Below are 3,222 nucleotides of genomic sequence, written 5' to 3' on the forward strand. Positions count from 1 at the left end.
GACATGAGCCACCACACCTGGCTTCATCATTTGAATTTTTTTCCAACAAGCATATTTCAGTTCTGGATTAAAGAAAAGGTTTAATACTTTGACATCAAAGAGACATGGGTTCAGGATAGGAGGTATGGGTAAGGGTCTGAACTAAGGCAAACATAATGGAAAAATGGAGCGGTATAGGGAAAAATTAAGTGCTACTTTTATCAAAAGATCGTCAAGTAAAATATTAAGAGTTAAAAAATGAGCCTATTAGAAAAATCTTGTTTGTCCTGGGGTTAATAGATTTAACGGATGAAAACTGTCTTTTGGAGGCAGTACAGCAAACCACATTCTACCTGGAGAATAAGAGGATTCTACAAGTTGTGTCGTCATTTGTCTTTAGCTTTATTCTCATGATGAAGACCACACACAAAAATCATTATTCCTTACTTTAACAGCATAATAATGAATAATGCGAGTCTTAGTACAGATGATATTTGCTTTTTTTTTTTTTTGCATTTTGGCCGGGGCTAGGTTTGAACCTGCCACCTCTGGCATATAAGGCCAGCACCCTACTCCTTTGAGCCACAGACGCCACCCATAATATTTGCTTTTAAAGGGAAATAACTTTGTTTCTTATTTTGGCTATTTGGGGGGTATTTTATTAGCACTAAAACCTGAAAGGTGTAGCATTTCAAAATATTTATTGATTTGGAATTGGCTCTGTGTATTCAATAGCTGAAAGTCAGATTTAAACATCTAAAAAAACACTCATGTTTTCTTCTCCATTAACATGGATATTCAAAATAGTTGATTTTACATACAACTTTGGGGCTAATAAGTTAATATAACATTAACTTATTCTGAGGGCAGCCTCAGAATTCTAACACTTAACATCAAAAACTGCTAATTCATAGAAGGCAACAGCTTGTAATAATGAATCATATAACTCTTCTACTCTTTGTGCTTCAGTAGATGAAAACATCTGTCTGTAGAGGACTACTTTATCTGCTGGGAAGACCACCCGAGGATCTGCCTTCAATACAGACTCAGAGAGGAATTGCTTTACGAGGTCTTTTCCACTACTTCGGGAGCCACCGATCATCAGTTCAAAGTGCCTCCCCACTGCATTTCGATTCATGCTCAGCACCTGATGCTGCCCATCCTGGGCAAAAGTTTTATTTAATAAGGCATACAGCATGGCTTCCGTGATGTGGAAATGTAACAGTATAGGAAACAGAGATGAGTTCTGAATGGAAAGTGCTGTTTTTTCCAGAACATAGAAATCTGCTTTAGGCATCTTTGAAATGACTGATGAAATCTTTAAAAAAAAAAGACAAAGTAAGTGAGCAGAAATAATACATTAAGTTTTATGTTTGGGTCTCCTCTCTGTTCCACTTCTACTTTAAAATACTGTAATGAGGTAACTTATATTGCTTTTAACAATTCTGAAATAACTTCAGAAGCATTTTACAGGCAGCCAAGTTCTGGTCATAGTTCTATCAGGAACAGGCTAAGCTAAGCTGTTTAGTCTCTCTAAGTACCAGTTTCTTCATGTGAAAAATGAGCTTCATAATTTCTAAAGTTGTACATTGTCCTTTAGATTAGAAGACTTAAAGATATTTTATTAACGTTTAAACCATTTCTAGGGTTAGAATAACCAAGAATCAATCATCTCTCCAACTGGCTAAACATCAAATGCTTGACTGAACCACAGTTTTCATATATATAATCAATGTAATAATTCCTGCCCATTTCACAAGATTGTTTTTGTGTGTATGTGTGTGACTCTGTCTCACTTTGTCACCCATAGTAGAGTGCCATGACATCATAGCTCACAACATCCTCAAAATCTTAGGCTCAAGCAATTCTCCTGCCTCAGCCTGTCAAGTAGCTGGGACTATAGTGGCCCGCCACAATACCCAACTATTTTTAGAGACAGAGTCTCACTCTGGCTCAAGCTAGTCTCGAACTCATGAGCTCAGGCACCCCACCCGCCTCAGCCTTCCAGAGTGCTAGGATTATAGGCGTGAGCCACTGTGAGCCTTCATTTCACAAGGTTTTGAAGACTGAAAGGAGACAGTGGGAAAGCATTTTTTTAAATAAACTTTATAAATATAGTGATGTTCTGGAACATTTGGAATGATATACTTTACCACTGACTTTGTCAGCATCTTCCTTTGACACATAAGGCATTTCTTGAACTAACTGAAGAATGACTTAGTTTTTTAAAAATCAAAGGTGATGGAAAACAATAGGCAGGGTACTAAGTATTTACCATTAAGAAATTTTTTACTACATTTCTTTTGGGACTAGAAAATTAAACTATACAAGGAGCGATAGCAGATAGGTATTTGGAGATGCATCTGCCTTACCTCTTCTAAATAGACTGATGCCGGGTATGTTCTGCTCGGTAATTTCCAATGGTCACTTTGCTGCCAATCCAGCACTGTCAATTTATGATCAAGGTGAACCCAGGCAATTCTTCGAGTACCAAAAACAATAGATACGATACTTTTAACTGCCTAAAAGAAAAGGCTGGTTTAATTACAAGTTTAAATTTTTGTTTTTGGAGACAGGGTCTTACTCCATCACCTGAACTAGAGTGCAGTGACATCATCATAGCTCACTTCAACCTCAAACTCCTGGGCTCAAGAGTTCTTGCCTCAGCCTCCTCAATAGCTGGGGACCACAGGCATGCACCACCACACCCAGCTAAGTATTTTATTTGTAGAGATGGGGTCTCACTATGTTGCTGACACTGGTCTCAAAGTGTTCAGATTCAAGGTATGAGTCACCTCATCCAGCCAAGTGTAAACGCTTTAACATAGACACAAAACCTAATCTACAAACTCATAATCCTTAACTTGTTTAAGGAATACATACTTATTTAGCTTGTGAACTGAGAATTGTTAAAGAAATGCAGGAGTTATTATCATTAAAAGATAACCAGGTGGGAACAAGATGGTGGCCGAGTAACAGCTTCCTTGCAACTGGGCACGAAGACTGGGGAGAGAAGACTCCAGGCATCTCTGGCCAGTGGGATCTGCCCAGAAACATCCCTTTGGTGAAGGGAAGTCAGCGAGAGACTTCTGGACCCCATGAGGAGGACAAAAGCAGTGGAGAACTGGCAAGTAGTTGCCTGTGTTTGTTCTGTCTAATCCCGCTGGCAGCTGTAAGCACAGCAGCAGTGAGTTTGCAAACTGGAAAGGCCTTATCTGAGAGCTGTTTTTTTTTTTTTTTTTT

The 3,222-nt window shown here is 38.6% G+C and overlaps 1 protein-coding gene across 1 annotated transcript in view; it reads right to left on the minus strand.

Annotated features, from left to right (window-relative positions):
• Positions 1 to 622: 622 nt before the first annotated feature.
• Positions 623 to 3,222, minus strand: part of TEFM (transcription elongation factor, mitochondrial) — a 16,830-nt gene continuing 14,230 nt past the window's right edge. The window contains exons 3-4 of the mRNA XM_003797215.3: positions 2,352 to 2,501; positions 623 to 1,297 (exon numbers count right to left, since the gene is read on the minus strand). Of these exons, the coding sequence (XP_003797263.1) occupies positions 860 to 1,297; positions 2,352 to 2,501 (588 nt within the window). The 3' untranslated portion in view covers positions 623 to 859. The remainder of the gene's footprint in view (positions 1,298 to 2,351; positions 2,502 to 3,222) is intronic.

The sequence above is a fragment of the Otolemur garnettii genome, unplaced genomic scaffold (genome assembly GCF_000181295.1).
Source record: "Otolemur garnettii isolate 467f Iridium unplaced genomic scaffold, OtoGar3 scaffold00112, whole genome shotgun sequence".
NCBI classification, from domain to species: Eukaryota; Metazoa; Chordata; class Mammalia; order Primates; family Galagidae; genus Otolemur; species Otolemur garnettii.